This window comes from Daphnia magna, linkage group LG4 (assembly GCF_020631705.1).
Source record: "Daphnia magna isolate NIES linkage group LG4, ASM2063170v1.1, whole genome shotgun sequence".
Taxonomy (NCBI): domain Eukaryota; kingdom Metazoa; phylum Arthropoda; class Branchiopoda; order Diplostraca; family Daphniidae; genus Daphnia; species Daphnia magna.
Window position 1 is genome coordinate 10,835,883 of NC_059185.1, and position 25,675 is coordinate 10,861,557.

General features: G+C 38.7%; 5 protein-coding genes and 1 long non-coding RNA gene across 24 annotated transcripts; 3 read left to right on the forward strand and 3 right to left on the reverse strand.

Moving 5' to 3' along the window:
• Positions 1 to 2,631: 2,631 nt before the first annotated feature.
• LOC116921895 (superoxide dismutase [Cu-Zn] 2) lies at positions 2,632 to 6,156 on the forward strand. 2 transcript variants are annotated; one of them, XM_045172474.1, is made up of 5 exons: positions 2,632 to 2,752; positions 3,495 to 3,730; positions 5,109 to 5,204; positions 5,365 to 5,505; positions 5,599 to 6,156. In XM_045172474.1, the coding sequence occupies exons 2-5, from the start codon at positions 3,512 to 3,514 to the stop codon at positions 5,803 to 5,805; spliced, it is 663 nt and encodes a 220-aa protein (XP_045028409.1). In that variant the 5' UTR covers positions 2,632 to 2,752; positions 3,495 to 3,511; the 3' UTR covers positions 5,806 to 6,156. The 2 variants fall into 2 exon arrangements, with proteins under 2 accessions (XP_045028409.1, XP_045028410.1); XM_045172475.1 differs by lacking the exon at positions 2,632 to 2,752 and adding an exon at positions 2,815 to 2,855 and having other exon boundaries at positions 3,497 to 3,730.
• Positions 6,157 to 7,061: 905 nt separating this feature from the next.
• On the forward strand, positions 7,062 to 10,187 carry LOC116921896. Of its 13 annotated transcripts, none has more exons than XR_006645730.1 (10): positions 7,062 to 7,147; positions 7,440 to 7,538; positions 7,850 to 7,949; positions 8,108 to 8,194; positions 8,371 to 8,590; positions 8,664 to 8,720; positions 8,787 to 9,052; positions 9,107 to 9,216; positions 9,351 to 9,599; positions 9,659 to 10,187. It is a non-coding gene; the product is annotated as an uncharacterized LOC116921896 (long non-coding RNA). The 13 variants fall into 13 exon arrangements; XR_006645723.1 differs by having other exon boundaries at positions 9,107 to 9,179; XR_006645733.1 differs by adding an exon at positions 7,601 to 7,764 and having other exon boundaries at positions 8,787 to 9,599.
• Positions 10,188 to 11,483: 1,296 nt separating this feature from the next.
• LOC116921898 (phosphatidylinositol-binding clathrin assembly protein LAP) lies at positions 11,484 to 18,048 on the reverse strand. Of its 5 annotated transcripts, none has more exons than XM_032928262.2 (14): positions 17,726 to 18,048; positions 16,729 to 16,871; positions 16,583 to 16,658; positions 16,380 to 16,388; positions 16,009 to 16,111; positions 15,661 to 15,869; positions 15,389 to 15,537; positions 15,215 to 15,303; positions 14,976 to 15,145; positions 14,607 to 14,912; positions 14,112 to 14,435; positions 13,739 to 13,922; positions 13,446 to 13,671; positions 11,484 to 13,323 (listed from the first exon to the last, which is right to left on the reverse strand). In XM_032928262.2, exons 1-14 carry the CDS (start codon positions 17,853 to 17,855, stop codon positions 13,162 to 13,164), a joined length of 2,280 nt encoding a protein of 759 aa, XP_032784153.2. In that variant the 5' UTR covers positions 17,856 to 18,048; the 3' UTR covers positions 11,484 to 13,161. The 5 variants fall into 5 exon arrangements, with proteins under 5 accessions (XP_032784153.2, XP_045028416.1, XP_045028414.1 ...); XM_045172481.1 differs by having other exon boundaries at positions 14,112 to 14,246; positions 16,368 to 16,388; XM_045172479.1 differs by having other exon boundaries at positions 16,368 to 16,388.
• A 150-nt stretch (positions 18,049 to 18,198) lies between these two features.
• Positions 18,199 to 20,755, forward strand: LOC116921900 (probable arginine--tRNA ligase, mitochondrial). The gene is made up of 4 exons (XM_032928264.2): positions 18,199 to 18,498; positions 18,556 to 19,914; positions 19,974 to 20,206; positions 20,270 to 20,755. Exons 1-4 carry the CDS (start codon positions 18,463 to 18,465, stop codon positions 20,418 to 20,420), a joined length of 1,779 nt encoding a protein of 592 aa, XP_032784155.2. The 5' UTR covers positions 18,199 to 18,462; the 3' UTR covers positions 20,421 to 20,755.
• Positions 20,753 to 23,030, reverse strand: LOC116921901 (lipoamide acyltransferase component of branched-chain alpha-keto acid dehydrogenase complex, mitochondrial). Of its 2 annotated transcripts, XM_032928266.2 has the most exons (9): positions 22,872 to 23,029; positions 22,608 to 22,795; positions 22,355 to 22,539; positions 22,167 to 22,300; positions 21,819 to 22,103; positions 21,538 to 21,746; positions 21,289 to 21,481; positions 21,148 to 21,219; positions 20,753 to 21,082 (listed from the first exon to the last, which is right to left on the reverse strand). In XM_032928266.2, the coding sequence occupies exons 1-9, from the start codon at positions 23,022 to 23,024 to the stop codon at positions 20,915 to 20,917; spliced, it is 1,587 nt and encodes a 528-aa protein (XP_032784157.1). In that variant the 5' UTR covers positions 23,025 to 23,029; the 3' UTR covers positions 20,753 to 20,914. The 2 variants fall into 2 exon arrangements, with proteins under 2 accessions (XP_032784157.1, XP_032784156.1); XM_032928265.2 differs by having other exon boundaries at positions 22,167 to 22,539; positions 22,872 to 23,030.
• Positions 23,031 to 23,098: 68 nt separating this feature from the next.
• Positions 23,099 to 25,634, reverse strand: LOC116921899 (pumilio homolog 3). The gene is made up of 5 exons (XM_032928263.2): positions 24,881 to 25,634; positions 24,588 to 24,818; positions 24,317 to 24,527; positions 24,059 to 24,240; positions 23,099 to 23,988 (listed from the first exon to the last, which is right to left on the reverse strand). Exons 1-5 carry the CDS (start codon positions 25,493 to 25,495, stop codon positions 23,164 to 23,166), a joined length of 2,064 nt encoding a protein of 687 aa, XP_032784154.2. The 5' UTR covers positions 25,496 to 25,634; the 3' UTR covers positions 23,099 to 23,163.
• Positions 25,635 to 25,675: the final 41 nt, after the last annotated feature.

A 25,675-nucleotide genomic window follows, 5' to 3' on the forward strand; every position in this document is an offset into this window, starting at 1 on the left:
AACTCAATGAATTTGCCATTTGAAATGGAGAAGCTCTGCCCATCATAAAAAAAAAAGCAGCGCCCTCTTCGAAACGGAGAAATGCGCAGAATGGCAGCTCATTGTTTTGCATTTGAGGTCGAATGCTGCCGTGCGTTTTCACGCAGACCATTTTCTTTCATGTGAGTGTGTGTGTTCCATGATTTTTTATGGATGCGGGAACCAACTGACGGGCTTGCCTCAAATCTCCTCCCAGTTTTTTTGTTTTGTTTTTTTTCTTTTCTTGTGTGTGTGTGTGAGCGTTTGGTTCATTCGTCTCACTTATCTCAAAGCCTCTTTTCTTCTTCTCCTCTGCTGCAAATCGCTATTTGCACGGCCGATATGCTGGCACCTGCAATCAATGCTCCTTCCAACCCTTTGTTGTTGTTTTTTTTTACTTCCTGGAATTTAAAAGAAGAATAAATAGAATATCAAATACAAAGTTCTTTTTCTCGCCATCATCGAATCGAACGCTCGCAAACACAAGCGAATCAAACAAAACAATTTTTTTTTTTGTTTGTTCCAGGTTAAGTTAAGCAAAACAAAAAAATAATCTTTTTCATCTTGTTCAAATTCCAAAAAAGAGCCAAAAAACAAACAAAAACTTGTCGAAGACAAAAATTCCCGTTTTTGTTTTGTTTTTTTCTTTTCATTTTTAAATATGTATACGTATAACAAAGACAGAATGCACACAGCCATCTGTGGATTTGTTTAGTCCTGTGTCTGCCGATGCAAAGACAACAAAAAGCAAAACAAAACAAAATAGAAGAACGTCAAACTTGGTCATTAACCATTTCCAAAGCCGCGATGCTTTCTCATTCACTCAGCACAACACGGATAAATCCGGTTTTTTTTTTTTTTATATCATCCCCCCCCCTCTTCTTTTCCAAGAGCAACGAAAGAACAAAAGAAAGAGAACAGAAATGATATTATTTTTAATTTTTTTAATTTTTTACTTTAAATCATTTGTGAGCCTTTGCTCGCCCCTTCGTTTGATTGTTAGATACGGCATTTGACACGTACCGAAAACATTTCGGCAGAGGAATTCAAATTTCAAAATGAAAATTACAGCCGCCATTAGCGTTTGATTTGTTTTTCTTCTTCTCGTACAAACGGACAAGATGCACAAAGAAAAAAAAAAAATCGTGACGTAATAAATAGAGACAGTGTATGCATGTCCTTTGTTCTTTTGTATATTTAGACTATACTACAGTATATATTTTTTTGTTTTTCTTATTATTTCTTACTTGTTCTTGTGTTCTTCTCGGGCTCTCTTCCAAACAACTAGTTGATTGTTATTATTTATTTTATTTTATTTTATTTTATTTTATTTTATTTTATTTTAGGAGACTGTAGCCGGAGGGCCATCGTTTATATGCGACTCGGCTTGTGGAATTGTAGCGCGCATTAGTCTATATCTATGCATTCGAGCAGGATTTTCTCTTCTCTCGTCGTCAAACAATCAAGGTAGCGCGGCTACCTGGTACTGATTTCCGTTCCACGGTGATATTAAAACGCCATTTGGAAATGTTTTCTTTTCTTTTATTCTTAATAATAATTTTTAAAAAAGAAAATGTATTTAAATGGCTTCTCGTTTCAAGACGAGTCGTGCTTTTTGACCTTATGGACTACTTAAAATTTAATTTTTGAAGAATTTTTTATGTGGTGTGGCTAATTTAATTTTATTTTTTTTTTTGAAATTCTTTTTCTGTCGACGACAGCAAAGAAATGGAGACAACGAAAATTCCGACAACGAAACGACACGATTATTTAAAAACAAAAAATACAAACAAGAAATTGGATGTTAATCGGCAATCCCTTTGTTTGTTTTTTTTTTGCAAATCCAAAAACAAAAACCAGGTGGTGAAGACCTTGTTTCGTCTGCGTGATCGTTCAACCGATTGTGAACGGAAATAAAGAAAAGTCGGACTGCTGCCACCTGACGTTTTCTTACTCAACATGCAACACGTTCAAAAGGCCTACGTACTCCGGTAGGTGTCGTTCATTCTTTTTGAGCTTCTTCACGTTGCCGACACGCAACGATGTTCATCTTCTCTCATAAAACATAGAAATAAGACAGCGCGAAATTTTTTCAAAAAATTTCAAAACGATCGATCAAAAATTTTTTTTTTTTTTTTCAATTTTCCAAAAATGTCTTGAACGACGGCTAAAGATTCTCAAGATTCTTCCGCCAAGCGGATACGCCGTCTTTCTTAACAACAATAACGAAAAAAAAAAAATTGTGATCGAAGCATGTCATTAAGCTCTTTCCTTTTTCTTGCACGTTAGACGAAGGAATGCGATGTAAAAAAAAAAAAAGTCCGCGGCAATCATCGAAGAACATCTCAAAATGAAAAGAGAAAGAAAAAAGAAAAAAAAAGAGTTGGCATGTTAACTACCTGCCGTGGCCCTTCCTACCGACTGTTGTGTGTCGTCATCGACTATTTTCACACGCATGGGATTGGCAATGAAAAAAAAAAAATGCTTAACCAAATTTTTCGTTCAAAAAAATATAAATATTATTTACGTTTCACCTTTCGCAAGGACGTGAGTAGCTCTTTTCGATAAAACACGTAAGGAAACATCCTTCTTTTTTTTTTGTGTGTGTGTTAGGCGGATGGGAAGGGGGAGGAGTCTGGAAGCGTGGGCGCACGGCTATAAATATAGCCCGACTTGCTTGTGATGGCACTCATAAGTGAACAAGGATCTGCCAGCACAAGATTCTAATCAACAGGTAAGTCACCGCAACTCTCGTTCGGGTTGATTTGATTATTTAAAACAATTTTTATATTTTAGTTGCGCCTCTAGCGGGGGAAAACATTAGCTATTCATTTTAGGTCAGTGTTTCAAAACAAACAAACAAATAATTAAGGAATAAAAAGAGAAATTTCAAGGACGTGTTTTGGTTTCACCCCGTTTGTCCAGTTATCGATTATCGAGTCGGCAGAATAAATGGCGCGACCCGCGTCCTGTTAAGATTTCAAATATTGACGTCATGTTTGACAAGTCCCCTCTTCGTAAATTTAAACGTTTCGTGTTTGTCATGAATCATTTCTTTGCCTCCTCTCGCCATCTTTTTTGTTTTCCAAACGTGATGCGGCACGACACTGACCTTATCACGTTTAAAGACAAAAAAAGAAAAGAAATAAACTTGTTTTCCTCCGGGAGGAACGGGTACCTTGATTTCCAATACCCCCGTACGTATGGGCCAAAAAAAGAAAAAGATTAGTGATGTCCTGTCGAGATGTTCACGACGTATATCGTGTAGTAAACAAGCGGATCGTGAAACGCCCCTGGCTAGACAGCCACCCCCGTTTTTAAGGCCGCACCTTTCAAAACAAAAATCAAAATGTTTCTGTTGATTTTGCGACCCATCCGTTCATAAAAAGAAGAATGGCAAAGTGTTGCTATGGCAACGTAAAAAAAAATCTTCAAGTTAAAAATTAATCAAACATATTATTCAAACTCATTTAAAGAGCAAGACGGATAGAAAATGAAACGATATCAAACGATTGTGATGGCCCTGGTCATTGCGGAGTTGATGGCGACGGAGGCGGCCGTGCTGGCCGGTGGCATCCGCAGCAAAGGCAAGGAGCGGGTGATGCACGAAGGTCCCAAGGTGTTAATCAAAAGTACGGCCCTCACGTCAAACATCGTCAGCCGACACAAGAACAGCGACCTTCACGAAATCTATCTGGCCCCTTACCGATACGTGAGTTTTGCTGACGCACCATTTTTTTAAAATTATTATTCTTGAATTTATTTATTTATTTTTGTGGGCAAAATGACGCACCCCATACTCGAGTCTCGTATATGGCTGTGCGCGTGTGTGATTTTAGAAAGAAAATAAAATAAAATAGAGAACCCCGGGAGGTTAGAGGGAAGAAAAAAAAAAGAAAATGTCATTGACACTATTTTGCATAATTCATTCGGCATTTTGAAAAGAAAAAAAGAAAAAACAAGAATTTTACCCAAGGTCGATGTTTAATTTTGCTATATCTGTGCGGGGCTGATTTTAGTTGTTGGAATAGTTCCAATCACTCGTGATCCGCAAAAAATCCTTTTCGCCATTTTTTTTTTTTTTGTTTTAAATTGTGCGTGGCCTTGCACAATTCCGACCGGACGTGAAATAGTTTTTTTTTACCTCGTCGTATACGAGTTGTCATTTGCTATCGAGGGTACTGTGTGCAAATCCGCAGATGAAAACATTTTTTCCCCTGAAATGCTTCGTTTCGCTAGAAAGAACGTGATGAACGCGGGAGAAATAAAATAAATCCTTCAACTCTGCAAAGCCGAAAGAGAAACTCGTTTTTTTTTTTTTAATCTTTTTTATGCTTTCGAAATTCAAATATTTATGTGAAATTGCGTAGTCACTTAAGGCACTTGTTTCATATACGACAGTCGCTAAGCGGGACGGTTATTTATTATAGTTGACAGGCCCAACCAATTGGCAAAAAAAAAAGGACTTTCCGGATATTGGGTTGCGCAACCCTTCAACGATTAGAAATGGTGACTAACGCACCTATGCATTTGAGAACAAGAAATGCCGTCTTTTCAAAATTCAAATCCTTTTTTTTTTGTTGTTGTTTAAATTCTTTACGTTCGAGAATAAAATCAGAAAAAGCTTTGAATTTTTTTGCCGAGTTTTTCACTTAAATAATCAGCGCTCAAACGGACCGGAGAATATAATCCAGCGACGTCCTTGCCCATTTCCATATAACCAAAGTTCTTTTTTAAAAGATACACCCCCAATAAAGCAAATGACCATTACCCAAACAACAACAACAAAAACATTTTAGCAAACGGTTAAACAATTTTTTGTTGCAAGGACGTCCGTGATTTTTTTTTCTTTTTCATGTAGAAGGAAACTCAAAAATAAAAAATAAAATGTGTGCGTGACCCTGGTGACCTGCTTTCCACGATTTCCCACCGAATGTGCCCTTTGCGGTTAAAATAGAAGAAAAATGATTTGCCGACATTGGCGTCCCATTTCACAACCTGTCGCAACATTGCCACCCTTGAAACGCAGATTAATGTTCACGTTTATTCAACAAATAAATTTTGCCCTTTCTCTTTTGAAATGTTCACAGATCGAAAAAGAAGCTAAAGCAGTGGCGACCTTCATGGAAGCGGCTTATTTCAACAACAGCGGCGCCGTTCAGGGCGTCGTCGTCTTGACGCAAGAGGTAAAAAAAAAAAAAAATAATATTTACACCCTTCCTTGAACGTGTTGTCCTGCCGGAACAAAGTAACCGAACCCCCAGCTGTTTTTTTTGTGTGTTTAAATGTCGTGTTTGTCTTTCTCTCGCTGTTGCATAAACCCAAATCGGCCGCGCAATTGGCCAGGCTCCAGCGAAAGGCGTCACACTGCGGGGTAACGTTCGCGGATTAACGCCGGGCAAGCACGGCATCCGCATTCACGAATTCGGCGACATTCGTGATCACTGCCGAGCTGATAGGACAGGACAGGTTTACAATCCTTACAAGGTATAATCACGCAACCCATTATTAACTTCTGGCAATGCCGTTACGCGGATGTAACGAATAATGAAAGCAAATTTTTGTGTTTGTTAATGGCAGGTGAAAATGCAGGAATCCAACATCGAAGTGAAAGAAGATGGCACGGCTGATTTCGTATTGACGGACAAGACCTTGACGCTGGTCGGAGGGCGATCCATCATTGGTCGATCTATCGTAATCGATCAAGAACCCGATGACGATTTTACACGCAATGGAAGGGCCAGTCGACGGGCGGTTTTGTGCGGTGTCATCGGTCGTGCAGATTGAATAGGAAATTTAAAAAAAAAACATAATCCAATCGTCCTCCAAAATTAGAAAGAAAAAAAAAACGAAACAATTGTTTGCCTTTGAAAATCTATTTTTTGTTTTGTTTTGTTTCAAAAGCGTCAAATGTTTGGGGGCGGGAAAACCATGCGCGGAAATAAGAATCGATTTAGAAACGCAGCTGCGAACACGTGTTCGACAAGCAAATTGGGTGCAAACGTGGGAACAATAAAAGAGGCCTAGCTTTTAAAACAAATCGCAAATTTTGATAAAAGGAATTTTTTTTCTATATTGCCTAACCTCGTGAATGCCAATGTAATGTTATGATAAATACACAACCGATTGTTGTTTGAATGTTTGAAAAACTTGAAATGTGAATGTTTGAAAAACAATTTCTTAACTCATTAGAAACGTAAAAAGGAGAGAACAAAAAAAAAAGGCACCTCATTCACGGCGGATCAACGAATCAACAACCCAAACAACAACAAAATGGCGACACGTTGAAATACAAAACACTCACTTACCCTAATTTTGATGTCGTGGAGTTTCTTCTTCTATAATTGCACTGTTTGAAGATCGGCACACAATTTCAGAAGAATGTAAGTTATTTATTTCAGAAAAGATTGAATCACTATTTTCAAAACGTTTCTTTCACTGCAACTATCACTTTTGTGTGTAGGAAAAAAAGGAGGGAAACCCTTGCACCACGTGTTGCCGAACCAGAAAAAAAATGGGAAAATGGCATTCGTAGTTTTCAAACCTCCACAAAAAAATTTCGTAATAATAGCATCGCGAAAATTGTCATCAAGTTATTGCACGTGTTGGTGAAGAAACTTTGATTAGAGAAAAAGGTATTATGTAAAAATGTGGGATTCTTCTTGGCGCAAAAATTTGGATGAGAAACATGTTGCCAGTGGCGCCACCTGAGTTGGAATGTCCGTCTAGCATGACGTCAACAATGCCTCAATGCGACAGGAAATTGATCTTGTGATTGTCTTTTGTTTGAATTTTTTTTTTCAATAAAATTTAATAGGGTGGGAACACCGTTGCCAATTGACAATATGGCAATTGTTTTTTCAATTTAATTTTTGACTAATTATAATGATTAATTAAACACAATCACTTAGAATTAGGAAACCAAATTTAAAATGATTTATTAATATTCACACGTTATTTGTTATGTTATTCCTACTTAAATCTGAGATAATCACTCTCACGCGGTAGAAAATAAAGCTTGTACTCGCCGCCTGCCGGGCATTGAGTAAAGCTTAGACCAGGACTGCCACCGTCGACCGTGTTCAAAGTTAGTTGAATCCGGGATTTCGTCGCTTCTATATGTAAGATGGTAGGCATTGACTTGGTAGAATTTTATGTTTTTCATGGTATATTTCTAGTTGCTCATGTTTGGCTAGTTACGTTGATGAACGTTTTAAATTAAGCTGGATGTAGTAACTTAAAGTTACTCAAAATCTTTTGGAAGAAGGGACATGTAAATTTATAGCAAGGGGATTCTTAGTGATGGGGCACAAGTATGGCAGTCTACAATAAATTATTATATCAATTGCATGTGCATGATTTGTAGGAAAATTTCCTTTCTGTGCTCGTGTCATTCAATAATTTAGATAATTCTTCAAAAGCAGGATGACTGTGGATAACGTGGTTAGCATTTGGACAGCCATGCTACTTGCTCGGCCTTCTAGCCATGATGGTCATCGCCTCGTGGATGATACGTGATGGTGAGTTTGTTTAACATCGGCAGTATCGAGTAGATATGCTTGTTTGGTTTTTCTTGGGTTAGTCCTCTGCTGCAAGCCGTTCATGTGCTACATGATCAGTAATTCATGGTTATGGCATGATGACGTTCAGATATGAATTATTTGAAAACATGTTGGATCAAGGCTTCATCATGGTCAAGAAGCATGCTTCCATTCTGTACAGCAATCTGCCTTGTACATGTCAAACGTACAATGAAGTTTTCAATTTATATTTTTTCAATATATTATTACTTGGTTATTTTATTTTAACCATTAATCACAACTTTTCTTAGATTTAGGTGTTCTAAATTCCACATTGCCTGTTGTCGAATCATGGGTCATGGTTTTTTTTATTGTATTAGGAGTCTTCTACTCTGGGATTACTCATTTCAGGTACAATGTTGTGCATGCATCTTCTATTTTTCTTCTGTAACAAATGTCTGTTTCTTGTTTCTGATTTTCATGAAGACTTCCTCGAGTCCATGATGTACAGACATTTGTTACATGTTTGTTTCATACAAACTAATGAAAAAAATTCATTACCACTTTAGGTGCTCTTGTATCAGCAAATGGTTGTCCAATTGGGAGGATATCTGCGTGTCGTTTATGTATTGAACTCATTTTTCTGTGGGATTATGGTAATCAAGATATAATGTCATTTTAGTAATGTTTTTTCCACTGTGATGTGAACGAGTTACCGTTTGATAATCGTGAAACTATTCTTTAGGCTGTAAATTTCTGACAATCTAATATTTTAGATTAATTTCCCAAAATCTGATTTTCTTAATTGATACATTGAATGTTTTGTTTCTAGGTTGTTCAGTCATATTTCATTTTACATTTCATAAATGTAAGATGTTATCCAGTGCTAGCAGCAGCGGTGGAAAAATTGATGCAAACGACAATCACATGCTTGGCAGGTGAAATTTGGAAGATGCTTTTTCGCAATCGGCATAATTATCCTTTGTAGATCGGGTCTTAATGCTGATTGCTACTATAACGAGTCGCTCAGGCTCTTGTCTTCTTTTCCTAAGGTAAGAATCTGGAAATTGGACTGCTATGGCTCTTGGTAACTCTGATTTAATCTGCATGTTGTCGATTAATCAGGTAACCGTTGGCGGTCATTTTGAAAGTGTGGTGCCGGATTTTTTCTCCTTCCCTCGGGTATGACCACTGTTTTCCTCTCTCAAACATGTTTGTAACCTGTGTTTCTTAAATTGGATTTTGTAGTATTTTTTTGCGCGACCTGCTACCGTTACGTAAAGGTATAATTTTTTTTCTTGAAATAATGATGTAGGAGCATGAAGTGTTGGATTCACCTGCTTACTATATGGTTGTTGATCTATTTTGTGTTTAAGCGTTGACGATGGCTGGGAGCGACGGCCGTCATTGGCCACCGGCCGTCGTGACCCCAGCCATGGTGCCACCGTCACGAAATCCTGTTTTACTTCAGGTTTTGGCTGTGGTAATGGAGTCTCATCTTGAACCTTGGTTCTGTAAGTTGAATTTGCAATTCGCTGCTGATAATCTAAGCCAAATCTCTTTCTTAGCATTTGACTGGGTTAGGGAAACATAGCAAATGGTCTAGACATTATTGGAAATGGAATGCTGGACGTCCGCGAGGTGAGAATTGTCTAAGTTCTTTTTTAATTGAAACATGGTAGGTAAATTTTTTGTTCAGCTTTAATTTATTTTGGATGGGGATTGGTTTCTGATTTATATGAAAATTCACCCGATTGTCTTATGTTTATTGTTTGGATTAACCACAATATTAGCCTTGAATTCCCATTTCAGATTGTTCGGGTTCATCGAATGAATGTACGTTTGAGTATCTTGGCGAAACACGACGTATTTGCAAATGATTTTATGGTGTTTCTCGTTGACCAATCACACCAAATGTCCAAATACATGAAGTGAAATACAGAAAAATATAGCGAAAAAGTTGTGGCTTCGAGGCGGGTGCTAGCAATGTATGGTTGTTACGTTTTCAGTGTTCTTTCCTATACTCAAGCTGGGCTTCTGGCAAAAATCGCAATTAACAAGGTATTTACTACAGATATTAACAAATTTTCAACGATTCATTTTTTATTTCTCTAATGTAGGTTGATGTTAGTAACGGAAAGGAGGTGTTAAGGCTGGTGAAAGATGAAATGTCAGAAGATTTTCCTATACTTAATTAATGCTTAAATATTTACAAAAAAACATGTTTATCTCAGTTCCTTTATTTACCGTAGCCATGTTTCCCCATGTCTTGTGATCATACTGTAGCAATCAGCAGAGAAAGAAGGAACTGTCTGGAAAGAAGGCGAGTGGGCTGATAAAATTTATGGGAAAAATAGGGGGTATGAAAAAATGAGCCGAACATTATATAATAACTTAGAATCAGAAATTATTGCCGTGGTAAAAAGCCGTTTAAAATAAGATGAAATTTGCACCGTAGTTGTTGTATTAAGATGGTTAACTACATAGTTGATCTTTGGTTAACTGCTTGTAATTTGCCCGTCTTTTGATGTATTTTAATTATGTAAAATAATATTCCCAATGAGTTCATGCATTATCTTCAACATTGTTGATCTGTAACAAAATTCAATATGTATGATTAATTGTAAATAAACATTTCGAATCAATCAATTATTTATGAACTTTAAAGTGTAATTTTTTATTTCGATAAATTCGTTATTTGGAGAAATTCTGCCATTTTAATTTTTTTTTTTTATTACCGGGAATTTTTTTTTCCGTATTTTTTTTTTTTTGAACTTTTTCCCGTAGAATTATTTTTTTGAAGAAATTTTTTTATTTTACGCCAAAATTCTTCATATTTTCACAAAATGACAAAAAAAAATCATAAATATAAGCACGTCCTCCATGTAGGAGTCGATCCTTACACCTTTGACTTGCCATGCCGCCGTTCTACCACTGAGCTACCACTGTTATAATATAATAGTTAACATCGGCATCATAAGCCAAAATCCAGCTACTTACTTAAAATATTCTTGGAATGTCGATTTTAGGATACAGGGGCCAATCATTGTCCAACTGACTGCCGATGGCCTGGGAACTTGACGGTGTATCTCTCAGATCCTTGCTCAAGTACGCCACACCGAGTGGCCGCCTTGTGTCCTGCGGAACCCGGCTCAGCTGCCCTGGAAACTCGACGGTGTATCGCTTGGATCGCTGTCAGGTACCCCACTCCAAGTGCCCGCATGGGAAACCATACCCATCCGCTCTCACGGATTTTAACCCACGATACATACCACATGGTATTTTGGGAAACCAGGCTCACCTAATGGAGTTCACCATAAGATGCCTACCAGGTATTTATGATAATAATATTTTAGAAACGTTTGCCATAATATTTATTGTAAACACACTGATAACTTTCCGATATCATGTTATTCCACGGCTTTGATAGGACTCGAACCTTGCACTTTCGGTGTGTACTGCCGATGCTCATCCACTAAGCCATGACACATGCAACATTTCACGCTGTTTTTCCAAGTAACTTAAATACAACCTTTTAGACTTATAAATAATTTGAAGCATGATTCAAGGTAAGTTAATGTTTCACTTTCTATTCCACAAGTCACAAGAAATTCAATAAAGAGCAATACTCTTTCTAAATTAGAATGTTATCATTACCTTCTGCATAACATGAGATTTGATCCCAAGACCTTTGAGTTGTTAGACAGACGCTTTACCTCGTATCTACGTACTTCATACAATTAGTGGAGTCGATTGTAAGACCACGAAAACAGCCTAAACAGCATTTTCGTATCATGTCTTTTAGTATTTTAGACTGTCTACCTTCAAAATTGCGAAATTGATTATTATTCTGTTTTTATTTGCCGTGTGTTAGAAACCCCCTCTGAAATTGTGATTTTTCTCTTCGTAAAAATAAACAAGTGGCAGCTACTTTTTCAACATTTGTTTGATATAAGACAACAATTCACTATTGGTGTATTCTGGTATTCGTCGTTCTCAACTTCAAAAGTCGTTCTCAACGTTCACAGCGTTTTTGGTGTTTCTTTTTTTCATCACTTGTTACCAAATAACAATACAAGCAATGGGAGAAAAGGAAGAAGAACATGGGTCGTGATAGCAAATAAATTTTTCTTTTCCTCTCCAACGACATCTGTCGGTATCTTTTTCGGATGCGCGAAAATGAATTAAAAAAAAAAAAAAACACCCAAAAACGAGGGATAATAATAAAAAATAAAACCTAATTGGGTAAGAAGAACAAAACGATTCATGGAAATTTCCGTGATGTCATTCAATGTGAGAGCTAAGTCCTTATCGTGATATAACAGGTATTTAACATGACTTTTTTGCAGCTGTAATGCGATTATTTCTACAGCAAAAAATGAGCCATGCACGGTGTTTAAAAGACATCGATACACACACAAAAAGCTACTTTACTGATTTTACGGTGAATTTTTTGCTGCTTGATTTATGGTAAAGTCTTTCTCTTCACCATATTTGGTAATAAATTAATAAAAAAGCGATACAGCGCTAACATTAGTAATTCACTTGTTTTTTTTTTCTTGCCGAATGAATTGATCAATATTGATAAACGAACAAATGGCATACAGACGAAAGAAAAAAAATGCAAATTTTTCTCCTTCCATTTTGAATGAACACGCACAAAAAAAAATGTTTAAATAAAATAAACAGTAGGAAAAGAAAAAGTTTGGAATCGGGAAAGACCATTAAGATTGTATACTTTCGAAATTGTGATAATAATAATGATAATTTTAATAGTAATAATAAAGTAACTTGACGGTGCAATCGCTGTGCGCGACGGGGGAAAGGAATAATCTCGCGGTCTACTTTTTAACTTTAATTCCAATTGGAGAAAGGAAGGGATATAAATCGAACAACGACCCATATAAAACATGCCGACTGGCTCTCGGAGGCAAAATAGTGGGGAAAATAAGGTAGAAAACGTATATCAACAAAAGAGAGTAGACACGCCAACACACACACACACAAATTAAATGAGAAAAAGAGACACGAAAACGTGAAGAAAAAAAAAAAAGACAGATATTACATAGAAAACCTCCATAGCACTATGTCGTTATTTTTGTTACTTTCTGCTTTGGCTGCTGCTAGTTAGAACAACAACCCCCACCGAAAAAAAAAAAAACCCTAAAAAATAAAAAAAAACTATGGATGATAGACAACTTGACGGAAATTCACAATAGCCCCCCCCAAAAAAAAAAATATCTCCCCGCACACCTGCTGTACATGCGTAACATACACACACACTGGGACTGGCTACATTTGTTTTCACTTTTTTCCTCCTTTTTTTCTAAATTCTTATTTTAATTGTTTTTGTATTTCTACTATCAGATCTTTTAAGAGTCTCCCTTGGAAACAGTGGAATGTTTGCCTTCATCAGCCTTCTCCTTTCTCGAATCGAATTTACTTTGAATTGCGCAGGGGAGCGAGGAAGAGCGATTTCTATAGTACCGAGAATAATAACAAAATAAAAATAAGAAACTTAACAAGATTCGATTTTTGAAACTTTCGAATCAAGCAGTGATGAAGGGAGATGGCGGAAAAAAAAATTGTTCCGAAATAGAAGATTATTTTTTTTTTTTCTCAATTAAAGGGCGCCAAATGGATCGAGTTGCTGATTGGCAGCCGGGCGGATACTAGAACCCATAGGCATGCCCGGCTGAGTCATGGCTCCCATGGAGAAAGGACCACCGGCGCCAGAAGATGGTCCAGACATCATTCCCGGCCTGATACCCGAAACCATGGTAGGCTGTGTTTTAAACAAAATAAAATAAACACTCAATAATCGCCGCTTTTAGAGATTAACAAACAAATCCCCCCCCCCCAAACAAAAAACAAAACAAAAAACAAACACGAAGTGTCATGTCTTACGTTCATGGGTTGGTTGGCGGTGTAAGGAGCCGTCATGGCCGTCATGGGCGCCATTGGAACCATAGGTCTGTAAGCCATTTGACCAGACTGCATCGTCATGGGCGCACTGGTCATCGACATGCCCATCATTGGTTGTGGGTTCCATTGGCCAGCATTCGGCTGTTGAGGCTGAACAGGAGCACCGGTCTTGTTAGCTGCCGCTGGGCCAGTATTCCACTGACCAGTTCTACGCAAACAATGAAGAAAATAACATAAAAAAGTGACACACTAAAATAAAAGAGTGAAAACCGTACTTTGGCGCTGTTGTTTTGTTGATGGTTAGGTTCATGGCCAAACTCGCCAGACTCGAATCCAAGTCTCCCGTCAACACTTTATTACTAGGGCCGGTCGATGGCTTGACAGCAGCCGCCTGAGGACCAAGTGCAACGCCGCCGGCCATGCCTGACGGTTGCAACAGGTCACCAAATGCATCAAAACCTTTAAAAGAATACACCGAGGGAAAGAAAAAAGCGGGGAAGAAAACAAGAAAATTAATCAATAAAACAAAAAATGATCCACCACATTCGCTTCGATAACAAGAAAAACGTTTGATTTTAAGGACAAAATGATCAGCGTGCTGGATCAACTCTTTTCACAGAGAAATAGAGCGTTTGGAAGAAAGAGCACCTTTAGCTGCTTGTTTAGATGGAGAAGCGCTACTCTCTGTCGGAGCAGGAGCGCTGGTGGGGGCGGTCGTGTTAGAAGAAGTCGAGTCCATCGAGAGAAAATCGAAACCGTCCACCAGATTCTCGATGGCCCGAGCTGGTAGCGGCGAAGAGCCGGAAGAAGCGGGCGGAACAACAGAACCGACACCGACACAGTCAATACCGTACAAGAGATCGCCCATATTAGTAGCAGCGGAAGAAGGAGGTGGAGGACGGGGCGGAGGTGGGTGATGGGCCGGAGAGGATTGCGGAAGGCCGAACGGGTTAGCCACGGCGCCGTCGGAAACTTTTTTTTTTTTTTTTTTTTTGGTTTTTGTTTATAACGTGAGCACAACCGACAAGGACAAGAGATTAGTAGAAAATACGATAGACAAAATATTAATACACCAAGCCACGAAAAGAGGGAAAACAAATTCAAACAGACGATTGAAACTAGCGCTACTTCTAATCAACTCACCATTAGTCGATCCGTTAGCAGACGCACCGAATGCGGTGGCGAATGAATTGTCCGTAGCAAAATGACCACCTCCGAAACCGTTTTGCGAAGGACCCGTTGCCCACGAATTGGTTTGCTGCTGAGCCGGCAGGGCGGGAATGGGTGGCGCACCTGTCGGAGAAGCGAACGGGTTCGCGGCCAACTGGAGCAAATCGTCCGATGCCTTGTGCGAAGAATCGTAAGCCGATTGGGTCGTTTGTGACGTGCTACCATCCACATCACTGCCAAACAAGTCGAGGATTGGCTGCTGCGTTTGAGGTGCAATTCCTGTGTCACACAACGAAAATGCAAATAAATGGAATTCCTCTTAACTCGCAATCAAACACCTACCCCCACTAGCTGCAGAAGGAGCTGTCGCCGATGTCGGCGAGCTGAGAAACGGATTGGTGCTCTTTTTATACTGATTCATTGCCGCTTCTTCTTCAGCCAACGCTTGGCGTTTCAAAGATTCATCAATCTGTTCCGCGTTAGCTGCCATAGCGCCATTGTGTTGCGCCAGGCTATTCAAAAATAGGCAACAATTGAGTCTTTTGTGGAAAATATATGAGATATCACAAATTTGTGCTGACCTAATGTTCGATGAAGAACTCGTTGTCGGCTTCTTGCCTTCAAGGGTAGCCAAGTGACCCTCTAGCGCTTCAAGTAAGCTGCTCGGTGCCTGTCAAAGGAATGTGAAAGGAAATAAATACATAAAATAACTTGTACGTTATTGATGATTGTAAAAGAAAACAAGCCGTGCATACCCTTGTCAAATCAGGAATGTCGCCTTTGTCGATGCCCACATTTTCAGCCACTTTTAGAAATTCAGCAACGCGGTCCATCCTGACCAAGAACCTTTTGTAAAAGTCGAGCGCATCTTTGCACTGTTTTTTGTTCATTTCAAAATATTTCTCTGTTAATGGCGGATGAATTTTTACGACGGGATGACGGTCACCACAAAACACACACACAAAAGAAATGCTTATCAGTAAAAGAAAAACAAATATTTTTCATGGATGTGGTTTGTTTGACTGACCGAGGAGGTTGATAATGCCGTCATTGTAACAGGCAAAGAGGCGGATCAGATCGCGGAAGAGTAGCAAGAAAGCCGTATTGACAACACCATTGGTCAGATCGTTGGCCGAACAGTCAAACTCCAACAGGGCATCAATCTGGCCTTGCAGAGCTGGCAATGTTTTGAGCAGCTTGTCGGCCGCCATTGTACGTAGTGTGCCATCCTCTTTCCTGGTGGCACCAAGTTAATAGACACGCACACGATGGACAACAAAACGTGAGAACCATATTAACCAACATGCACACGCACAATCCCATTAAAGCGAAAATTGCAAAGTAGTGTAGTGTAATAAAAATCGAGTTTACTCACCCGCGCTTTACTTTGCAAAAGTCAAAGGCCACGGTCCGGTAGGCCAGCGCTTTTTCGTTGAGATATTTGGCGTAACGGCGGATGTACGGTGACATGTCATAACCTTTTTTTGTGGTTATTTATAAGTTGAAGGAAGAATAAAGTGCAAAGAAGTGGGGAGGGGAGGTTGGATGTCGGTATAAAAAAATCATAAAGGTAAAAAAATACAAAAAAAGTTTAGAATAATGACATTCCAAGAAAAAGCGTTTGGAAAAATTAAAACCCAGAAAACCGATAGAAAAAAAAAAATACTAACACCCCATTCAGGCACAACTACATAGAAAGTAATAGAAAGTAGATGAGATGAAAGGTTACATTACTTTTCTCCATACCTGTGGCTCCTAAAAAGAATAGCAAATTGGCCAAACGGTGGACACAAAAATACCGTTAGTTTTTAATGACAAAGGACGACAACGAGCAATCGTCAGAGGCAACGATTTGCTCTAGTTAGTATTCCATAAATGACACAGACTAGCTCGGTGATTGTAGAATTAAACACACAAAAATTCAAATTAGAATAACAATCTATTTTTACCTGCCACATTGCCCTTGTCGAGGAAGTTGTTCAGTTGAAAGCTGCAGTTGCTAGAGGCCAGATACTGTGTGAATCTCTGCCAGATAAAAGATGGAAATATTATGACATGCTAAATGAAACTGGTAAATAACAAATCTTGATAATACTTCATTTCCATAGCACATGAGGTGATGGGTCGTGACCAGTGACTTGAAAACAACAACCCAGTTGGAATTTTGTGACCGCTCAATGAGCAAATTGGCCAACTGCGGAATGGAAACATTGGGTTCGTTGGTGCAATGCAACAAATCTGGTGAATCGAAAACAAAATTAATCACATCGACAAACATAATATCGATCAGCACGAGGCATGTAAACAAAAAGTAACCCTGGCACGGATTCCCCCCTCCCCCGCATTATTGGTGTCGGTTTCCACTTTCTACCCCACTATTACGACTCGGGATGGAAAAATTGATACACATGATCTGTTTTTGTGTGATCGTCAGAACGTGATGGGAATTGAGTTACAATAGCTAACGCCAACATCGGTACTAGGTTTGTCCCCTTTAAAAAAATGAGGGGCGTCAGTGGGTGAAAACTGATAATGTGTAAAGGAATTCCAAACGCCCCTCTTTATTATCGAGCGGGACTGGTATATTCCACGTTTCCTCGGAATACTCAAAGAAAGGAGATGGGCGGCTCACAATGCGCGCTGACTGTTTAGGGGTGACAAACGGATCGATATCTACTGCAACGCAAAAAAAGATTGGACTAGTTTGGAACGTAGGAAAACCGGAATTTTTTCCCATTTATCTATGTTTCAAACTCTTCACACTTAAACCAGTTTTTTTTTCAACTATAACCATATAAAAAATAGAATCATACTGCTGAGCAATAGCAATCTCTTTTTGAAGAGCAATGTTTATGTCTGTGCAGTGAATCGGTAACAGTAGAAGCTTCCATTCTGCAAATTACTGGGTAATTACTTTCATCTGGGAACTATCAATATATATTCAATATATATCAATATAGGAACAATTCATGCTTTCATTTGGAATGAAACACACTGTGATAAACAATCTGGGGGATAACAGAAACAAGACATTTCTGAAGCCAGTAAGAAGGAAAGATATCATGAATCTTTGAACCAAAACAAATGCTTACAATCAAGATGTTTTTTCTTTGGCCCAATCACTTCTTCTGTGGTGGCTTTGCAAACGGCTTTTGCCAGACCTTGGCCGGCAATCGAGTGACGTGCGGCCAACAACCGATCGCTTATTGTCTGACCGGACATTTTCGCCAAGAAACGATGGAACGAAACGCCGATAAAAGTTGAAGAAAAGACTAACTTCAGGGCAGGAATGAAATGCCTTCACTTCCCTCACGAGAACACGTCCAACAGTCTCAGCAAAAAATCACACGATCAATTCAGAAAGGGTTCAGAGCCCAACAGCAATGTATGATCTTTTCCCTTACCCAACCAGACGTCAATGACAAAAATGCCCCAAACGTCACAAGAAAAGATGGCGGGATGCCATTTCCAAAATTTCTAGTTGTTTCCCTAAACACACATGTGATCCCAACATTCCAACAACACATTTTTCCCGCAAATCAACTACCGCTCTAAGATATTTCAATCACGTAAATTACGAGGAAAGTTATTGTATTTTTATGTTCAGATTTTAGCAGGAGGGCTGTATCGGCATGCATACAATGTTCTACTCCTGACTCTTGAGTTGGTAATCGCCTTTGGGGGGGAAAAAAGGAACAAACAAAACAATCAAAAACAGCTGTATCTTGGCCAATGCATACATATGTATACGAAAGTTCCAAAACAAACCAAGTGTCGTGAATCAATAGATATGAAGTGATCTGTTGCCTCATCCTGATGGTGATCAATAATGGCTATTGCACTCAGAAGTTCTCTTGCAACCAAGGTGCCTATACTGATATGGTTCTCTAGTTTTTAATACTAATATGAACTGCCAATACAGGTTTTGCAAGCTCTGAGAGGTGTTAGCAATATTGATACTTTGCCAATAGAAAGTCAGCTTGTGAGTGCCTTTCAAATCAATCAAAATTCAACCAAGACTCGAATTGAATTACAACTTCCTCTCTATACTGTAGTTGGAGAGAGACAAAACCATGTTGAGAAAAAATTAATGTTTCGAAAAGGCAGTGAAATTATAGAAAAATTTGAAACTAATAATTCAGTTACTGGGATATCTCTATCTCCACCTGAGTCAAAAATCCCATTTTTAAATTTTCATCTTGACATCAGTTGCTATAGTCGCAATTTGCTGTCAGATATTTTAGGCACCAGTGAAGAAGCTTATGTTTCCAGAAAACTGTTTTTCCTGCCTAAAGACCAAATTGTTATTGAATTTAGTTCCCCAAATATTGCCAAGCCCTTTCATGTTGGGCATTTGAGATCAACCATTCATGGGAATTTTCTTTCTAATCTCTTTCATGCCCTAGGTCATAATGTCAAGCGACTTAACTATCTTGGTGATTGGGGGACCCAATTTGGGCTTCTCCAGTTTGGGATTGACCAAGGTTGGCTTAGTTGGGAAGAGATTTCAAAAAGTCCTATACGTTCGCTGCTAGAGATATACGTGAAAGCCAACACTATGGCTGAAAAAGACGAAAGCGTTACTGCTAGAGCACGTAGCTTGTTCCAAAAGCTAGAAAGTGGTGATGAAGAATTGTTGAAAAATTGGAGAGAAATTCGGCAGTTCACCGTAACAGAACTGCGTCAAACTTATGCCCGTCTTGGCGTTAAATTTGACGAATTCAACTGGGAATCCCAGTATGGGATAAAGGAACTAAGCGATGTGTTGTCAATTCTAGAGAAATCTGGACGCCTTATAACAAAAGCTGAAGGAACAAAAGTCGTCCGTCTAAATGACCAAAGAACGGTTACATTAGTCAAAAGTGACGGTTCAAGTTTATATCTAACACGAGACGTGGCCGCGGCCATAGACCGATGGAACCGTTTCCCTTTTCGAAGGATGTTCTATGTTGTAGATAATGCTCAATCCGACCACTTTGTAGCTCTGAAAAGTCTTCTCAGTTTTATGGGTCATACTTGGGCAAATAACATCGAGCATGTGAAGTTTGGTCGTATAAAAGGCATGTCCACCCGAAAAGGAACGATAGTCTTCCTAAGTGATTTACTGGATGAAGCACACATAAGAATGAAAGCCAAACAAATTGCAAGCCCAAATACGAGAGTTGCAATTGAAGAAAATCCTGAAATCACCGATATTTTGGCTATATCCGCCGTAGTCATTAACGATCTCAAGCAACGAAGACAAAGAGACTACACTTTTAATTGGGACGATGCTCTTCAGGTAAAATACAGTATAACTGATATTCGTTTTATTTTACAATACCTTAATTTAATTTGTAGGATAAAGGAGATACCGGCATCCGCTTGCAGTATACACATTCTCGACTGCACAGCCTAGAGAAAATGTGCGGCGTGAGTCTACCTGAAGAACTTCTTAGCCTGAATACTAGTTTAATTCAGGAACCTGAATTGATCAATGTGATGAGGGACTTGGGAATGTTCCATCAAGTGTTACAGGATTCCTATAATCAGCTCGAACCGTGTGTTCTAGTTAGATATCTTTTTGATCTAAGGTAACTCTAATCATCTACTGAAGGCTTCTTTATGGCCACTTATCGATTCGTTTTCTTCAATAGTCATTCGCTCGGCGTAGCGCTGAAAACCATGCCTGTAAAGAATCAAGAAAAAGAATTGGCTCAAGTCCGTTTAGCAATATTTTCTGCATCAAAGCGCATCCTGAGTATCGGCTTGAAAATCCTCGGTGTACAACCTCTTCTACAAATGTAACCCTGCCAACCGACTTTAGTTACGCCGTTAAACACAACCTCGCGAGTTTCTCGGTGTTATACATTCTTACATTAGAATCAGAACTGCCTCTTTGATTTAATTGAAAACCAGCTATTTGGAGCTTGATGGAACAATCAATTCTGAAAATCGTGGCACAAGTGGCATTCATTATAATTAAACACACAGAAGTAAAAGGTGGTTGATCCATTTGCCACGTGTACCAAGGCGAAGCCAGATCTTTAGTTTTCAAAACCCAAAAATTTGAATTTAAAAGGCAGTCTTGTAATAGTGGGATCTGTTTATCTTATTGAATACAACAGACAAGCAGTATATTATATCGAGATTTACCTTTATTTTCATATGTTGATGACTGGTGTCTCAAGCAGTTGAGATTTTCATTTTTCCGACCGTTACACTATAGATCCTCTTTATTAGATACACGCCTTTTAACTGGGAGGGGACAGATTATTAGGCATAGTATTATTGAGTCTGGTTCACTTCAAATCCAAGATCATGGTGCTGGGATTTTCTAGATAGACTTTCCACAAATTCGAAAATCTAGCCATTGAAGCCCCATCAATCACACGATGATCTGCTGACCAGCTAACTTGCATGATGGATGCTCTCACTACCTCGCCTTTGCTGTTGAAGCGCGGAAGTACCTAATCATCAAATAATATTTACAAGCATGGAACAGAGACACAAAAAAATAAGGTTTAACAATTACCTGGACACGACCAATTGCTCCGATGGCAACCTCGGGTGACATAATTACTGGCTTAGCGTAAGTTCCACCGATCTGGTAATAGACAAGAACTTAAATGCCTAAAGAGACAATAAAAATATTTGAAGTTTTTGGAAATCTAACCGATCCGATGTTGGATAAGGTAAAAGTACCACCGGTTAAATCGGTAGCACCTAAACTTCCTTTATTGCCTAGCTCTTGGAGCCTGGCTAGTTCAATGGCAACATCCATTACAGACAATGACTGGACATTTTTAACATTTGGCACGATCAATCCAAGACTGGTGTCCATAGCAAATCCGATATTATGAGAGGCTCTAAAACAAAACGTGGTTTAAACTATCAATAAAATTTCAGATTTTGTAGGACATACTTGTAAGTAATGTTTTCACAGGCTTCATCAACTGAAGAATTGAGAACTGGGAAATGATGTAAAGCCATAGATGCAGCTTTAATGAAAAATGGCATAAAAGAAAGTTTGATGCCACGCTCCTTAACCATGGGATTCTCTTTTAAAGAATGTCTTAGTGCAGCCATCGATGTCATGTCAATTTCATCACAATAACCGAAATGGGGGATTCGCTTGAATAAATGAAAGAAAAGATTACTTCATAAGGTTTTGAAAAATACCAAAGCGCCGTTCAAATGGATTACCAGTGAAGCAGTCATGGATTTTGCCATTGCCTTCTTAAATCCTTTAATTGGTTCGGATCTGTCTACTCCAACAGGAACGCTTGGCCTTATTATCTGCGGTGTTTTTGTTGAAGGTGACGGTTGCTGGGAAGTAGTTTCTCGTTCGACAGCTTTGGCTTGTTGCTGTGGTACTTGAGAAGGTTTTGGAGTACTCTTAGAGCTGCTCAGTGATTCTATGTGGCGAAGCATATCTTCCTTTAAAATACGACCATCTCTACCAGTTCCCTGTACATTTCTTAGATTGATCTAGAACCAAAAAAATGTAATGCTTAACCCAACATCTCATCAGAATTTCCTGTACAACCATACTTTCAGATCACTGGCCATTTTCCTGACAGATGGTGTTGTTAAAACTTTCTCTGCTGGAAGTTCCAGTTCCAGACTCTCTTCTCGCTCACCCAGTGGTATGGCATCTTTCTCTTGCAGTTCCTCAACTGGGGCTTCTAAAAAAAAGATTTTAAAACTGAATTCAAATACACTATAATATAAACTTTTACCTGAAACTGAACCACTAACTTCAATATCCACCAGTGGTGTGCCAACCTTGGCCATTTCATCTACTGCATAATGTAATTTACTAATTAAACCATCATAGCGACTAGTAATGGTTACTGACGCTTTGTCACTCTGGACCTCACAGATAGGGTCAAACTGGGCAACTTTATCACCTTCCTTTACATACCTTTTGATGGGAACACAATCAAAATTAAACAAATTAAACAAATCATAAGGGAATCACAAATGACATACCATTCTTTAACCGTAACTTCGGTGATTCCTTCGCCTATGTCGGAAAGTTTGAAAGGTACCTTTTCGCCATAAAATGTTTTGGAAGCATGGAAAAATCTAGTAGCTAATGGGTGAATTTGTTCGACATAACCGTAAGGTCCAGCGAGATTGAAAGGCAGTGCAACGGCATTGTATTGCAGTCGAGATTTCTACAGTAAATACCACCAAAAAAATGAATCTTCAAGTAACATTTTATGATCTTGATGACAAATTAAAATATAATACCAAATAGAATAATTTATGTTGTCGAAAACTACAAACAATTCTACGTGTAGCAGAAGCCATGTTTACTCGAATAAATTTTCGACACCAATCACGTCCGACTGTGAAAAGATGGCGCTGAAGCCCAAGGTGACAAACTAAACCTTGTCTTCGCATAATAAGATAAACGATAACTCATACAAAAATATGCATTGTAAAACTATCATAAAATTAAATATTCGAGAAAAAAATTAACGGGGTTCCAGAAATGATTTTATTATTTCAATATTTTCGCGACACATCAACAATAAAAGGTCTAGATTGGTTCAAGTTTGGACAATTTTGAATCGAGAATGTTGGCGCCTTTGTTGGTTTGTTTCTGCAAGAATTTTCTCAAATTCTTCAGCTTTTCTAAAACGGCTTGTGTGACGCTATCGATTTCTGTCTCAACCAGATTAACAAGTAAGAAAGCAGCACGATTACAGCTTAGCCAACCTTTGATTTCTTCAGCATCAACTTCGTCAATGATCGCCTGGCTAAAATACGGTGGCTGCGTTCGAAGCTTGTCAAACTGAACTAGCTTTTTTACAACCATATGGACAGCCGATTGTTCCACCCAATGTTGGACCTTTTCGCCATCTGAGCTAAATGCGTTTCTGAGGTCTTGATCCAAAGGATTACCAATAACTGAAGCTATTGCTTTGAAAGCAGTCTGTAATTCGTTTCCAACGCAGAACTTGAGAATGGAGCCGAGGACAAGGCAATTCTTGCTATCCTTTAACCACATTTCAGGCTCGTATGACACAGCCTCTAGCCATGCGGGAGAAGCATACTGAAGAAGTTCCTTATGGCGAGTGGCCATATCTTTTTTACTGTTGGGGTTACCATCTCCTTGTTTTAGGATGTCAATGATTTGTGGGTGGGTATACTTTGGATCACGTCCGGCAAGTAAGTACATGACAACCTTTCGACCGTGCTCGTGAACGACAATTTCTCTCCAATTGGTAGCGATTTCTGTAACAATAGCTTTCGCTACGAGTTTAGTGTCATCCACCGAATCGAAAAGCGCCATCAACACCATATGGCCGTGTTCTTCCTGGCAGATTTTAGCCACATGGCCTTTGAAACTTTTAATGATATCCTACGTGACGTAATGAAATAGAAAAATGAGATGAAATCGTTTTGCAACGTAGTTGAGGCGAATTTCTTACCTTTCGATCTTTTTGTGTACCGTACCAGATACATGTCATTCCGATACGGGCTCCATCACGAGTATGCAGAACTTGGATGACTGCCTGACGAAGACTCTGAATCATTTCAGATCGTTCATTTTCACTGCAATGGGTCAAATACTCATTCGTAAGACGGTGCAACAGACTGTGATTGAACACACCTTTTAGAGGAAAAAATATATGTATATAAGAAGTTAAAAATTGGACAAGAATATCTAGTTTTAAATATTGCCTCACCTTTGGCAATGATTGGCTCAATAGCCTGATTCATATGCTTGAGGAACACTTCTTTTTTTTCGGGATGTTTAGCCAGAGCAGCGCTAAGCGTAGTAATGGTTTCATCCTTAAAAAGTTTAAATTCCGGTCCGTAGAACTCTTGACTGAGCAAAGCGCGTTGGCTTGCGTTTGCCCAATCGTTATACGCAGTTTCTACCACTTTAGAGGCGAACTATAACCAATTGATTATAATACGATTACAATTTAAAAAATACTTGAAACCGTAGTATACCTTGTGTTTCATGAGGAAAACAACTTTGCCACTCAGTGCAGTGATGACATAGTTTCGCTGCTCTTTATTGCCATGGCGTAGAACTTTCATCAAATAAAAATGGGCATATTGAGATTTAGCCAAGTTAATAGTGTGACTTTTAAGTTCATTGAATAAGGCATCTCTGATATCCTGAGATGCCTTTTCAAACAAGCATTCAATTACTCTGGCTGTATCATGGGCAAACACCAACTAGAAATGAAATAAGAGAATTATTAGATAAAGAATTACACAAACATGAGCAAATAACTTACTTCTTGTGCATGAGTCTTAATTAGTCCATAAAGATCAGCACTAAGTGAAAGCTGTTTTTCTTTTGTTGTATCTTCCCTTCTTAGCTCTTCCCATAACTTTTTGGCTTTTACTGACAGTAAATAGCGGTTTTCATTCTCTTTGGTTTTACGCTCAACTTTAAGTGCTTCTTTTTCCTTCTTTTTAAAAACACTTGATTTTTCTCCGCCTACCTTTTTGGTTTTCTTGGCAGGTCCTTCTTCTCCTTCATGCTTGCGTTTTGGTGCTGCTTTTTTGGGTGCTGAAAAGCCAGGCACGACAACCTCGCTCAATGATTCTGTTGATTTTGTTTTCTTAGAATGCTTGACTACTTCAAAGTCACCTTCATCTACATCCATTTTAACTTTCTGTGACTTTTTGGGTTTCTCAACAATTTCCTCGTCTTCAGAATCAACAACCTTCTTTTTCTTCTTAAACATATTACCAACTTTGGCTGACTCTTCCTCAGTTTGTTTTACATGTTTTACTTTTTTCTTGGCTTCCAGTTGGTCAATAAGTTTACTTTCTGAATGAGTGAATCCCGGCGAATCTTCAGCTACAAATTGTTTCTTGGTTTTCTTGTTACTTTTCAAAGTCATTCTATGATCTTCAAATCACAACTGTTTCAAAATTGATTAAATAACCTACGGTCAATCTTGGGAAAGAAAACAACGCGTGCTACGAATGTAGAGTCAAGAAAAAGTGAACAAGCACTGTCAAACACGTGGTTGACGAAGTCTTCTGCTTCCTTTAGATAGTCCATCTAGCGAGATTTCGAG

Coding starts and splice junctions, on each gene's coding strand:
- LOC116921895 (XM_045172474.1), top strand. CDS start 3,512: ATGAAACGATATCAAACGATTGTGATGGCCCTGGTCATTGCGGAGTTG. Junction 3,731..5,108: donor ATCTGGCCCCTTACCGATAC/GTGAGTTTTGCT, acceptor AAATGTTCACAG/ATCGAAAAAGAAGCTAAAGC. Junction 5,205..5,364: donor TCGTCGTCTTGACGCAAGAG/GTAAAAAAAAAA, acceptor GCAATTGGCCAG/GCTCCAGCGAAAGGCGTCAC.
- LOC116921898 (XM_045172479.1), bottom strand. CDS start 17,855: ATGTCCGGTCAGACAATAAGCGATCGGTTGTTGGCCGCACGTCACTCG. Junction 15,870..16,008: donor TTTTGCAAAGTAAAGCGCGG/GTGAGTAAACTC, acceptor TGGTGCCACCAG/GAAAGAGGATGGCACACTAC. Junction 15,146..15,214: donor AGTTCTTCATCGAACATTAG/GTCAGCACAAAT, acceptor ATTTTTGAATAG/CCTGGCGCAACACAATGGCG.
- LOC116921900 (XM_032928264.2), top strand. CDS start 18,463: ATGGCTATTGCACTCAGAAGTTCTCTTGCAACCAAG. Junction 19,915..19,973: donor ATTGGGACGATGCTCTTCAG/GTAAAATACAGT, acceptor TTTAATTTGTAG/GATAAAGGAGATACCGGCAT. Junction 20,207..20,269: donor AGATATCTTTTTGATCTAAG/GTAACTCTAATC, acceptor TTTCTTCAATAG/TCATTCGCTCGGCGTAGCGC.
- LOC116921901 (XM_032928265.2), bottom strand. CDS start 23,024: ATGCGAAGACAAGGTTTAGTTTGTCACCTTGGGCTTCAGCGCCATCTT. Junction 22,796..22,871: donor AACATAAATTATTCTATTTG/GTATTATATTTT, acceptor TATTTACTGTAG/AAATCTCGACTGCAATACAA. Junction 22,540..22,607: donor GAAGTTACGGTTAAAGAATG/GTATGTCATTTG, acceptor TCCCATCAAAAG/GTATGTAAAGGAAGGTGATA.
- LOC116921899 (XM_032928263.2), bottom strand. CDS start 25,495: ATGACTTTGAAAAGTAACAAGAAAACCAAGAAACAATTTGTAGCTGAA. Junction 24,819..24,880: donor TTAAGACTCATGCACAAGAA/GTAAGTTATTTG, acceptor TTTCATTTCTAG/TTGGTGTTTGCCCATGATAC. Junction 24,528..24,587: donor TTTTCCTCATGAAACACAAG/GTATACTACGGT, acceptor AATTGGTTATAG/TTCGCCTCTAAAGTGGTAGA.